The sequence below is a fragment of the Miscanthus floridulus genome, chromosome 1 (assembly GCF_019320115.1).
Source record: "Miscanthus floridulus cultivar M001 chromosome 1, ASM1932011v1, whole genome shotgun sequence".
NCBI classification, from domain to species: Eukaryota; Viridiplantae; Streptophyta; class Magnoliopsida; order Poales; family Poaceae; genus Miscanthus; species Miscanthus floridulus.
This window is the reverse complement of record NC_089580.1, coordinates 116,148,859-116,161,282: the sequence shown is the minus strand read 5'-3', so window position 1 is coordinate 116,161,282 and position 12,424 is coordinate 116,148,859. Positions and strand designations below refer to the sequence as shown.

General features: G+C 47.3%; 1 protein-coding gene across 1 annotated transcript; it reads left to right on the top strand.

The window, feature by feature from the left end:
- The first annotated feature begins 8,556 nt into the window (after nucleotides 1–8,556).
- On the top strand, nucleotides 8,557–11,985 carry LOC136491495 (brassinosteroid LRR receptor kinase BRL2-like). The gene has a single exon (XM_066487826.1). The coding sequence runs from the start codon at nucleotides 8,557–8,559 to the stop codon at nucleotides 11,911–11,913; it is 3,357 nt and encodes a 1,118-aa protein (XP_066343923.1). The 3' UTR covers nucleotides 11,914–11,985.
- Nucleotides 11,986–12,424: the final 439 nt, after the last annotated feature.

The following is a 12,424-nucleotide window of genomic DNA, read 5'->3' as shown; positions in this document are numbered from 1 at the left end:
GTTGCTCTTGTAATTAGTTGGCTTGTGTAGCTCACTAGTTACCTTCTTGCTTGTGTAGCATTGGAGTAGCTCCCTTGCGTGGCTAATTTGGTTTGTGTAACCTTGTTAGTCACTTTGCTTAGTTTGTGTAGCTAAGTATTTGCGCTCTCTAATTTGGCATTGGTTGCTTTGTTATTGAGCATTGCTAGTAAGCTTAGTTGGCTTTGTGCTTTTGCTTACTAGCATGTGTAGGAGCTCCCTCATTGCTTGAAATACTAGTGGCATGGATTTGTGTGACCTTGCTCCTAGATTTGGTTAGGTGAGCTCTAGTTAGCTCGGCACCTTTGTTGCTTAATTAGTATCTTTGGAAGGTGCTAGAGAACATAGATAGAGGGGTGTAGTCTTGGCTAGACCGATAGTCTTAATTCCGCACTTATTTCGGTTAGCCGACGCAATTAATTTTAGAAATGACTATTCACCCCCCCTCCTCTAGTTCGCCATCTCGACCCTACAAGTGGTATCAGAGCCCGGTCTCTCATTTGTGGTCTTCACCGACCCGAGAGGATGGCGGCTTATGGGCTAGATGTTGATTGTCCACACATTTTTGATGGCACACACTTTACACGATGGAAAAATTGGATGATATGCAATTTTAAGTTTATTTGCCCTCAAATGTGGTAGATGGTAGATGTAGGCTTTTCTCATATGTTGGATGAAGATAATCTAACTCAAGCACAAGAGAAATGCCTAGATCTCGACATCCAAGCTACTAACATCATGTATAGATCCTAATATGATAACATCTTTGGAGAGATCATTGACATGAAGACCGCCCATGAGATTTAGAGTTATCTCAATGAAAAGTATGGGACGGTCTCCGATGATGATGATGAGCCCAAGAAGGAGGCGCATGAGTGTGTCGAGCATGATCATAATGTGGTGATTGAGAAAGATTGCTCCACCTCATGGTCAAGTGATGATGATAATGATCATATCACAAGATCACTTGACAAGATTGATGATGATGCCACAAGTGATGCCAATGATGATTCTACTCCATGCACACTTGATGGTGACAATGATGGATCATGCTCGGGGTATGAGAGTGATGTTTCTTCATGCTCTCCAACTACATCACATTGCTTCATGTCACAAGGTGACACTAAGGTATCTAATGCAAATGTGATTGATCTTGATTCATATGAAGAGCTTCTAGATAGATATGGTTGCATGATCAAAGTTTTAGAAAAAGAGATGGCTAAAACCAAGAAATTGAAAAATGATAACTCTTTTCTAAAGAACACATGTGAACAATAAAAGCATCTACTTTATGTTACTACTTGTTCACATGAGGAGCTAAAATTGGCTCATGAGGAACTTAGTGTTGCTCATGATAACTTGGTACAAGACCATGCTTTTCTCACTATGGAGATTTCTAATGGAAAAACTAAAACTAGTGAGAGCTCATCACATGGGTCAATTGATCAATCACATATTGTTGCTAACCCTTGTGATGTAGGCAAGAAGCATGTGTCCACCTCTTGTGACGATTTATTATGCCATGTTCTTCACAAATAGATGCTTGTCCTACTTCTATGTCTTGTGAGACTAACTTTTTGAAGGAGAACAATGAGCTCAAAAATGAAGTGAAGAAATTGAGCAACAAGTTAGAGAGGTGCTACAACTCAAAAGTCACATTTGAGCACATGTTGAAGACTCAAAAAAACTATGGTGACAAGTGTGGCCTTGGCTTTAAGAAGAAGATGACAAAGGGCGAAAAAAAGAGAGAAAGAAAGATGAAGAAGCTACAACAAAGAAAGTTCTCTCGTACCATGTGCTACCGGTGTCATGAAGCGGGACACCTTGCAAATGGTTGCCCTAACATTGAGAAGCTCAAAAATATAAAAGAAGAAGAGAGGCTCAAGCATGTGAAGTGCTTCAAGTGCCGCACTTGGGGTCACCTTACCTCAATGTGCCCAACCAAGCAATTGGTGAAGCAACTAGAAGAGCCTCAACCAAAGCCACAAGTTGAGCAAGAGAAGACACCCCAAGAGCAAATCAAGATCAACCATGAAGATGGTGATTTGATGATAAAGAAGAAGAAAACTAGAAGGGGTGGAAAAGCAAGAGAAAGAGCATTGCGTCCAAGGATGAATCAAGATGCAAAGCAAATGAGCAAGAACAAAGAAGAGAAAATGGAGAAGATTGCTCACATGAGATGCTATAGTTGTGACATATTGGGCCACCTAGCTTCGGGTTGTCCAAACAAGCTTGAGAAGAAGGCTCAAGTAAACAAGGAGAAGCAAGACAATGAGAAGCACAACATAAGCAAGGAAGAAAAGCCTCAAGCAAAGAGAAAGTGCTACTCATGCCGAGAAAGGGGACACATGGCACATTCATGTCCCCTAGGTAACACTCCTAAGCCTATTTCAATTGATGATGATTCTATGCTTAGGAAGAATGGCAATGGTACCTCATTGGTTGCAATTGCAAAACATCCCGCTATTCATACTAAGGCTATGCCTAAGTATGTTGCTCCTAACTTGAGAGGACCCAAAGTTATTTGGGTACCATCAAAAAGTGGATGATTGTTTGTAGGTACCATTGGCATTGGAGATTTGATTCAATTGATTTCATATTGATCATCATATGTTGAGTCAAGATATGAAGCCTAGTGCACATCCAAACCCAATGCCAAGTAAAAATTAAGTGAAGTCCAAGTGCTATCCACATACAAGTGTCATATTTAAATTGTTGGTGATTCATTAGATATATTTGATAACTTGCAAATAATTGAGTTGAAGCTTGCTAGTTGGATGATCATGAGCTAACCAAGGTATATCTCTTGTTGATCATTTCATTTGGGTGCATGTGAGTTGATTGAATTGGATAAATATGCAATGTTGCTTGCTATGAGATGATTGAATGGATAATTGATTAGTAGTCAAGTTTGGATTGATTTGTGTTGGATAAATTCATGAGATGACTTTTAGTAAGTGGTTTGAATGGATATATGTCTTATGGAAGTATTCAAACAAGTTAGTTTCAAGTTTGATTCATATTTGATGAAGTATAGCTCAATTGTTGAAATCCGTCCTATAATTGAGAATCTGAGCTAGCTGTGATCTTAGCCATGTTTGAGTAATCAAAACTTATTAGATTGGCATAAAAATTAGTATACATGCTCTAGACTTATAGTATAAGATGCTGTACAATTTTCATGAGAATTGGATAAGAAATGCTTTGGTTTTGGAGTAGATCTTGTCAGCTATAGTGCAGCTGTTTTCAGCATGTAGCAGTGGTGGAAGAATTGAAATTTGGTAGCAATCTAGAAGTCATATGAAGCTCAAATTTTTACAGCTGCTAGATAACTTAGTATTGCACACCTCCACCAAATTTAGTGGTATTTAGATTTGTACTTTTAGAGATATGTTTATTTCTTTGAAGGGTACAGAATCTGCCAGAAAAGTAACAAATGTTGGATTGATCTAGAGTCACTTTGATTGAAAGGTTCTCAAGTTGGAAACATGTTTATAAGTAATTGAGGTACCTAAGTTTGATTTTGAGATGATCTAGAAGCATGACAAGTAAAGAGTACAAGGCTATTTGATTGTGGAGTGACTTTGCACACATTCGGTACTAAAATTGAAAGATCAAGATCAAACTCAAGATGAAGTTGAAGCTTAAGTTCTAGTGACTATTGGAAATCATTTGGTAGAAAGAAAAGGACTTAAACAAGAAGAAAGAAAAGAACTTAAAGAAGGAATCAAGGTTACTCAACAAGTTAAGTCCATCACTAGGATCAATCAATCAAGTCATTTCAAGTGAGTATCAAGAATGGTTCTTGGAGAGAGGTCACTTCTCCCTAGTGTAGGGGCTTGCCGCCTATGAGTAGGTAAACCAAGTGTGGTACTTGGAAGGCTAACATGGAAGTGGTGATCTGAGGGACATTTGAGATGCTTAGTTGAAGAAATCAAAAGGATTGATCAAGAAAAGCAAGCAACACCCAAAAGAGAGCTAGTCATGATATTTCAAGTGGTATTCTCAAATTGATGCTCTCATGCAAGCAAAGATCAAAATATAAAGCAAGCCAACCACAACAAGAAAGTGCACTTGATCATAAGTGGTATTCATTTCATATGGGTGAAGAATGGAATTCAAAACGATATCTATTGGTCTTCACCAAGCTTATAATTGGACTTCACATTGCTATTGGAGTAATGAATTGAAATCTATGTGACTATCCTCTACTCCAACATAGCAAAGGTATCATTGTAATGTGTATGATCATTTCATCCCTTACTAGTATGCGATTAGTGCATATAGTACATACTTCATAGGATCATGCATAACAAATGAAATGTTTAAATTCATAGCCTACCACTATTGTTTAAATGATTACTTGATCTAGTGGTTAGTATATGAATTTGTTCATGAGCTAGTGATCCCAAGTACTTGATCTAATTTGGATTGCTAACAAGTGACAAGTACAACATTGGCAAGATAACCCTTGCAAGAGGTGTGAAGAAGTTTGTCATTGGTTCAAACCAGACTTGAAAGCTTAGGCAAATCAATTTAGTTCAAGTCAACCATAGAAGCTCATGATAGTGATAAGAGTACAAGCACAAGACAACAATGCAAATGGATATCTAGTTTGTTTGTTTCAAGTGGTATCTAGACTCAAGTATTTCATCAAGAATCTATAAATGATAACTAGATCAACTCACAAGTGATATCCTATAAGTGGTACTCATGAAGATAGAAAATGTTCAAGAAATAGTTCTTGTTGATAAATCCAACAAGTGGCTCCATACTAGAAGATTCTTTCAAGTGATGTCTTATCTACACATGGTATCAATCATGCAAGATGATGGTTCCACAAGTGATCCTCAACTTTAAGTGATCATCAAATGAAGAATGCATCCATCACCTACAAGAGCTCAAGTGTATCAAATGGATGACCCATGCTATCACATAGGGGGAGGTGTCCCACAAATTGATCACAAGATAAAAAATCTTATGTGTGGTATCTCAAGAATCCCTACACAAGATACAAGTGGTACAAGCTACAAGTGGTATTTACAAATGGTGTCATTCCAACAATCAAGTGATGTCCATAAAAAATGCAAGATTCAAGCCTCAACCATCTACCCCAAATGTATACCTTTGCATCAATGAGAAGCTCACCTTTTATAGAAATTGATGACAAAGGGGGAGAGATTGTACAAAGATATGAAAGATTTGAGATTGAGATTGTACAAGGGGGAGAGATAAGATATAAAAGATCAAAGAAGTAGAGGTTGGACATGGACATGGACAAAGAGGGAGTAACATTGAAGAAAAAAGATGGATCAAAATTCTTGGACAAGAGAAGCACACAAGTAGGGGGAGCAAGCTCATGAACTTGGATTGATTGCATTTGAAATGTGCATATTCATGTGCTTGCTTGCATTGCATAAACTTTCAAATTCAATATGCATGCTTGTGTGGTATATGCTAGTTGTAGAACTTGAATGATGATTTGATAACTAGCATGCATAGGATGATAGTTAGACACTTGGTATGCTTTTCAAGTAATGCTAGTACCTTGCTTTTAATGTTGATCTCATAAGGTATCTAGTGTTTTTATTTCCAAGTGACATCTAGCTAACCATGGTGCTAAGGATGAACTTAAAGGTGCAACTCTGATTTGTATCACACTTCAAAGGTTTACTCTATACACCTTAGCATCATTCGGTAGTAATTACTCTCCCACAATTCTAATCTATGCATATGTGCGAGCTTCAAATCAAACACTCTAGCACATGTGTAGGGGGAGCTAATACTACCATTTCGGGTTTGTGGTACTTGTCCAAAATCATTTTTCACATGGTAAAATTGCTTGGGCTAGCACAATGAATCCAAAAGAGCTTAATTCCCATATCTTTGTAGAGTTGTCATCAATTACTAAAAAGAGGGAGATTGAAAGGTCCTTGTGTGGTTTTGGTAATTGAGTGACAACCCTAGGTGGACTAATTGTGTTTATGCGAGATACACTGGTGATTAGTCCACAAGTACATGTGTGTGAGCAACATATGCCATGAAGGTGAAAATGGTTTGGAGATGTTGCAAAGCTCACACATGTGATGATGAAGGAGCTTATTGCACATGAGACATGACATTGAGTCATGTGATCAAGGTGGAGAAGATTCAAGACAAGACTTGGCTTGATGGACCGGTTGCAAGCGTGAAGGGCAAGTCAGAAGCTTTGGAGCGATGGACCGCGTGGCGGTAAAGCTTGAGCAAGACTTGGCGCCGATGGATGAAGGCAATGGTGAAAAGCAAGTAAAGTCAAGATCGATGAACCAATATGATCACATGATGATATGAAGTGGATCATATCATTGTTGATCATGTTGGTGCATGTGTTGCATCGACACTGGAGGAGATGGAATGGAATGCGCAAGGCAAAGCTATAACCTAGGGCATTTCATTTCACCGGTCATAGGTGTGTAGAGAAGTTGATGACTGGGTTTAGGATAGATGGCCTTACTATCAAGAGGGACAAACTTGTTTGCATATTGGTCATCTAGTGCCACTCGAGTGATCAAACTTTGCATCGTCGCTAGGATTGAGTGACATGGCAAGTTGAGTGGCTAATTCTTTGGAAAATGATTGTGAAAATGCTAACACACATACACATGGTGGTGCACACTTGGTGGTGTTGACACATTTGCAAAGGAGAAGAAGTTAGAGTTGTTGTAAATCAACTTAGAGAAGAGAAAAAGGTTTTTCGGTGTACTCCGAACTATAGGATGGTCCTTGAATTAGAATACTACTTTGATCCATTGTGATTTGGATCAAGTATTCATGTGGTATGTGTAGCCCTCTAAGTAAGCTTTCTAAAATGTCCAAGATCATCGAAATCGGAGTTCGGAGCTAAGAGTTATAGCCGTTTTAGCGCTGAAAGGTCTGTGACCGGACGCTGGCGCGAAAAATGACCGGACGCTGGGTTCCAACGTTCGGTCAGCACCTGCGCATCCGGTCAGTGTTTTTAGCATGTCCAGAAGCGACCGGGCGCTGGGAGAGTCCGGTCAGTGATGACCGAACGCGTTCGGTCGCTGAAAAACGTCGTTGGAACCTCTCTGTAAGTGACCGGATGATGGGTTTCAGCGTCCGGTCGTTATGACCTGCGCGTCCGGTCAATACGCGCTTTGCCCAGTGAAGGGGTAACGGCTAGTTTAGCCCTTGGGGCTATAAAAGGAGTGTGTGGCCGGCCTTGGGCTGGTCGCTTAGCACCCTCACGCCTATGTGGCTTGTGTAGGAGTGCTTGGATGCCCTCTAACTCACTTGTGCTTGCAAGAGTGCGAATCGATTGCGAGTGAGTGTGATTTTAGTGAGTTGCATTATGAGATTGCATCGAGTGGCACTAGGTGATCGAGTTGTAAGCTGGTGGTGCTTGTTACTCTTAGAGGTTGCCATCTCCTAGATGGCTTGGTGGTGGTCTCCGTCGAAGCCCGCAAGAAGCTTGTGCGGTGCTCTAGAGAAGAGCTTTGTGAGGGCATTGTGCTCGTCCCGCGGGAGCCGCGAAAAGCAACTCTAGTTGAGCGTGTCATTAAGCTACCCTCACTTCGGTGTAGGTTCTTGCGGTGCCCGACGTGCGGGCTTGACGAGTGATGCCAATTAGCCGCCGAACCACCAAGTGAGCGATCGACACAACGGGGACGTAGCGTGTTGACAAGCACGTGAACCTCGGGAGAAAATCACCGTGTCAACCTAGTTCTTCCCGTTGGTTTGCAATCCCCTTAGACAAGCTTGTGATTACTTTTATATACATTGTGCTTGTGTAGTTGCTCTTGTAATTAGTTGACTTGTGTAGCTCACTAGTTACCTTCTTGCTTGTGTAGCATTGAAGTAGCTCCCTTGCGTGGCTAATTTGGTTTGTGTAACCTTGTTAGTCACTTTGCTTAGTTTGTGTAGCTAAGTATTTGCGCTCTCTAATTTGGCATTGGTTGCCTTGTTATTGAGCATTGCTAGTGAGCTTAGTTGGCTTTGTGCTTTTGCTTACTAGCATGTGTAGGAGCTCCCTCATTGTTTGAAATACTAGTGGCATAGGTTTATGTGACCTTGCTCCCAGAATTGGTTAGGTGAGCTCTAGTTAGCCCGGCATCTTTGTTGCTTAATTAGTATTTTTGGAAGGTGCTAGAGAACATAAATAGAGGAGTGTAGTCTTGGCTAGACCGATAGTCTTAATTCCGCACTTGTTTCGGTTAGCCGACACAATTAATTTTAGAAAGGACTATTCACCCCCTCTAGTCCGCCATCTCGACCTTACAACGTCATAATATGTCCATCCAGCTGCCTCTCTATGTTGTTGAGCTAACAGTCCCCAAAGGCACACCAACACAAGCAAGAGAGCAGTCACGCACTGATCCTTGCTTTCATATATACTAATCCCAAACCAAAGACATGCATCAACACAAACAATTACTTGCACCATCTCTCTCGTGTAGCTTTCTCGCTCCTTGTATCATGCTTCTTTGAACTCCGTCGCCTCTCATCTCCCTTCCACTGTCGCCCAGCTTTGCTGCCATCACCATGGACATGCTCAACCTCTTGCTCCTCATATCCTCCATCTACGTGTCGTCAGCGTTTACACCGGTGGCGACAACTGACGCCGATGCCCTTCTCCGGTTCAAGGCCTCCATCCAGAAAGATCCTGGGGGTGTCCTCTCGTCTTGGCAGCCGAGTGGGAGTGACGGCCCATGCAACTGGCACGGCGTGGCGTGCGACGGCGGCGACGGGAGGGTGACGCGGCTCGACCTCGCCGGCAACAGCCTCGTCGCCGGACGCGCGTCGCTCGCCGCCCTAGCCGCGGTCGACACGCTGCAGCACCTCAACCTGTCCGGGAACGGCGCGACGCTCCGCGCCGACGGCGCCGACTTGCTCAGCCTTCCTCCCGCGATGCAGACGCTGGACTTCGCCTACGGCGGCCTCGGCGGCAGCCTTCCCGGGGACCTGCTCACGCGCTACCCGAACCTCACCACCGTCAGCCTCGCGCGGAACAACCTCACCGGCGTGTTGCCGGAGTCACTCCTCGCCGGCGCGCCGAGCATCCAGTCGTTCGACGTGTCAGGCAACAACCTGTCCGGTGACATCTCCAGGATGTCGTTCGCCGACACGCTGACTCTGCTGGACCTGTCCGAGAACCGCTTCGGCGGCGCGATCCCGCCGGCGCTGTCGCGCTGCTCGGGGCTCAGGACGCTCAACCTGTCGTACAACGGCCTCACTGGGTCGATACCGGAGTCGGTGGCTGGAATCGCCGGCCTCGAGGTGTTCGACGTCTCGTCGAACCACCTAAGCGGCCCGATCCCCGACAGCATCGGGAACTCATGTGCTTCGCTGACAATTCTGAAGGTGTCGAGCAACAACATCACGGGACCCATCCCGGAGTCTCTGTCGGCGTGCCATGCGCTGCGGCTGCTCGACGCCGCGGACAACAAGCTGACCGGCGCCATACCGGCCGCCGTGCTTGGAAACCTGACGTCGCTGGAGAGCCTGCTCCTCAGCATCAACTTCATCTCGGGATCCCTCCCGAGCACGATCACCTGTTGCACGAACCTCAGGATCGCCGACTTCAGCAGCAACAAGATCTCCGGCGCGCTGCCGGCGGACCTCTGCTCGCCTGGCGCGGCGCTTGAGGAGCTCCGGATGCCGGACAACATGGTCACCGGCACCATCCCACCGGGGCTTGCCAACTGCTCGCGCCTCAGGGTGATCGACTTCAGCATCAACTACCTGCGCGGCCCGATCCCGCCGGAGCTTGGCCAGTTGCGCGGCCTCGAGAAGCTGGTGATGTGGTTCAACGGCCTAGAGGGCCGGATCCCGGCGGAGCTTGGGCAATGCCGCGGCCTCCGCACTCTGATCCTCAACAACAATTTCATAGGCGGCGACATCCCCGTCGAGCTGTTAAACTGCACCGGTCTCGAGTGGGTGTCGCTCACGAGCAACCGGATCACCGGCACCATCCGTCCAGAGTTCGGGCGGCTGACCCGGCTCGCCGTGCTGCAGCTGGCCAACAACAGCCTGGAGGGCGTGATCCCCAAAGAGCTCGGCAACTGCAGCAGTCTCATGTGGCTGGACCTCAACAGCAACCGACTCACCGGCGAGATCCCACGGCGGCTCGGCCGGCAGCTCGGGTCGACCCCGGTCAGCGGGATCCTGTCCGGCAACACGCTGGCGTTCGTGCGCAACGTCGGAAACTCGTGCAAGGGCGTCGGCGGGCTGCTGGAGTTCGCCGGCATCCGTCCGGAGCGGCTGCTGCAGGTGCCGACGCTCAAGAGCTGCGACTTCACGCGGCTCTACTCCGGCGCGGCGGTCAGCGGCTGGACACGGTACCAGACGTTGGAGTACCTGGACCTGTCTTACAATGCGCTCTCGGGAGACATCCCCGAGGAGTTCGGCGACATGGTGGTGCTCCAGGTGCTGGACTTGGCGCGGAACAACCTCACCGGCGAGATCCCGGCGTCGCTGGGGCGGCTGCACAACCTCGGCGTGTTCGACGTGTCGCACAACGCGCTCTCCGGCGGCATCCCGGACTCCTTCGCCAACCTCTCCTTCCTGGTGCAGATCGACGTCTCTGACAACAACCTCAGCGGTGAGATCCCGCAGCGCGGGCAGCTGAGCACGCTGCCGGCAAGCCAGTACACGGGCAACCCAGGCCTCTGTGGCATGCCGCTGCTGCCGTGCGGGCCGACGCCGAGGGCGACCGCGTCCGTCCTGGCAGACACCGATGGCAGCCGTTCTGACAGGCGTACGTTGTGGGGCGTGATCCTGGCCGTGCTGGTCGCCGGCGTGGTGGCGTGCGGTCTGGCGGTGGCGTGCTTCGTGGTGGCGCGCGCGCGCCGGAAGGAGGCGCGCGAGGCGCGGATGCTGAGCAGCCTGCAGGACGGGACGCGGACGGCGACGATCTGGAAGCTGGGCAAGGCGGAGAAGGAGGCGCTCAGCATCAACGTGGCCACCTTCCAGCGGCAGCTCCGGCGTCTCACCTTCACGCAGCTGATCGAGGCAACGAACGGGTTCTCCGCCGGCAGCCTGGTCGGCTCCGGCGGGTTCGGCGAGGTGTTCAAGGCGACGCTCAAGGACGGGTCGTGCGTGGCCATCAAGAAGCTCATCCACCTGAGCTACCAGGGCGACCGCGAGTTCACGGCGGAGATGGAGACGCTGGGTAAGATCAAGCACCGGAACCTGGTTCCACTGCTGGGCTACTGCAAGATCGGCGAGGAGAGGCTGCTGGTGTACGAGTACATGAGCAACGGCAGCCTGGAGGACGGCCTCCACGGCCGGGCGCTGCGGCTGCCGTGGGAGCGCCGGAAGCGACTGGCGCGCGGCGCCGCGAGGGGCCTCTGCTTCCTTCATCACAACTGCATCCCGCACATCATCCACCGGGACATGAAGTCCAGCAACGTCCTCCTCGACGGCGACATGGAGGCCCGCGTCGCTGACTTCGGCATGGCGCGACTGATCAGCGCGCTGGACACGCACCTGAGCGTGAGCACGCTGGCGGGGACACCCGGGTACGTGCCGCCGGAGTACTACCAGAGCTTCCGGTGCACCGCCAAGGGCGACGTCTACTCCCTGGGCGTGGTGTTCCTGGAGCTCCTGACGGGGAGGAAGCCGACGGACAAGGAGGACTTCGGGGATACCAACCTCGTCGGCTGGGTCAAGATGAAGGTCAGGGAGGGTGCCGGGAAGGAGGTCGTCGACCCGGAGCTTGTGATTGCTGCCGTGGATGGAGAGGAGAGGGAGATGGCGAGGTTCCTGGAGCTGTCCCTGCAGTGCGTGGACGACTTCCCGTCGAAGCGGCCCAACATGCTGCAGGTGGTCGCCACGCTCAGGGAGCTCGTCGACGCGCCGCCGTCTCATGAACAAGCGCCTGCCTCTGCTTGTGACTGATCATGGTGACGTTTCATGGCACTGTTTGTGTACTGTTGATGCTCATTGCTCGATTCTGTGCATTCCTGCTCCGTAATTCTGTACTAATGGACTGATTTTGAAGTACAGATTCGATGTCATCCTTGTTATAGTTCAGTACAAATTAAACTGTTGCAATCAATCTGATCCAGGGGCAAGAACCTACTCGATAGCAAGAATCTCATCTCATCTCACAATTACTGATTGGAGGCTCTACGATTAAACCTTACGGTATGTGCTATGAAAAAGAAAAAAGATAAATTCTAAAATTCTTACGAGAATCAGAGACATCACGTGTTCAATTTGGCAGACTCATCGTCTATAGTAGTCATTAGATCTATTATGTTTTATAAAAAAAATACACTCCTCTTCTATTATAAAAGATACATAAAGTGATTCAATATTTGTATCTAAATTACTCACATCTATCATTACAAAAGATAATCTAAAACATCCACTTAAATTTGCATCTAAATTACCCATATTTACAATT